The 753-nt window shown below is 38.6% G+C and overlaps 1 protein-coding gene across 1 annotated transcript in view; it reads right to left on the bottom strand.

The window, feature by feature from the left end:
* Positions 1-397, bottom strand: part of EMH_0037850 (uncharacterized protein) — a gene marked incomplete at both ends in the record, with an annotated part of 921 nt that extends 524 nt beyond the window's left edge. The window contains 2 exons of the mRNA XM_013495220.1: positions 51-150; positions 392-397. Coding sequence (XP_013350674.1) covers positions 51-150; positions 392-397 — 106 coding nt within the window. The remainder of the gene's footprint in view (positions 1-50; positions 151-391) is intronic.
* Between the last annotated feature and the right edge of the window lie 356 nt (positions 398-753).

Here is a 753-nt window from a genome sequence, read left to right as displayed (position 1 = left end):
GTCACATAGATAGGGCCGCTAACAACCACCGATCACACACAAAGACCCACCGTCGTCTTTCTCCTCTTTCTCCTCTCCTCCTTCATTCGCAGCAGAATCTCTCTCCTCTGGGGGCTCTTCCATGCCGCTTTCTTCTTCTTCTTTAGCAGGCTCACCATCAGAAGCAGGGGATTCTCCCTCTGTAGTATTTAGAGCAGCCTTTCCAGTGTTGCTTTCTGCTGTGAGCCGATGCACAGATTCCTCTCTGCATTTGGTTGTATCTTTTTGCCTCACCTGCTTCTCCTTCTGATTCGTCTTCGGTGTTTTCGGTGCTTTCCTCTGTCCCACGATTTCAAATCAACAGAAAAAATAAAAAATAAAAAAAAAATAAAAAAAAAAAGAAAAAACGAACCTTCATCCTCTTGCGGGTCTTGCAAATGATGATGCGCCTGAACAGAGGCGAGGATGGGGGTCCCTACAAACGATATATATATATATATACATATATATATATATATATATATATATATATATATATTGTTAATAATATTTGCAGTGAATCAAAGCATACGGTTGAAATTATCATTAAAAAAATATTTAAATGAGGATCGCCGCTGTTCAGCTGCTTTCACAGCATGGGGGCCTCCATCTCGCCAGCAAGGGTTTCGTGTACATAAAAAAAAAAAAGAGAAAAACCCAGAAAAGCATTGAAATAAAAAAAAAGAAAGAAAAACCCAGAAAAACATTGAAATAAGTTTAAAACGAAAAAAATAG

The sequence above is a fragment of the Eimeria mitis genome, genomic scaffold, assembly GCF_000499745.2.
Source record: "Eimeria mitis Houghton genomic scaffold, Emh_scaff1477, whole genome shotgun sequence".
Taxonomy (NCBI): domain Eukaryota; phylum Apicomplexa; class Conoidasida; order Eucoccidiorida; family Eimeriidae; genus Eimeria; species Eimeria mitis.
The sequence above is the reverse complement of the archived record's forward strand: the minus strand, read 5'-3'. Positions and strand labels throughout refer to the sequence as shown.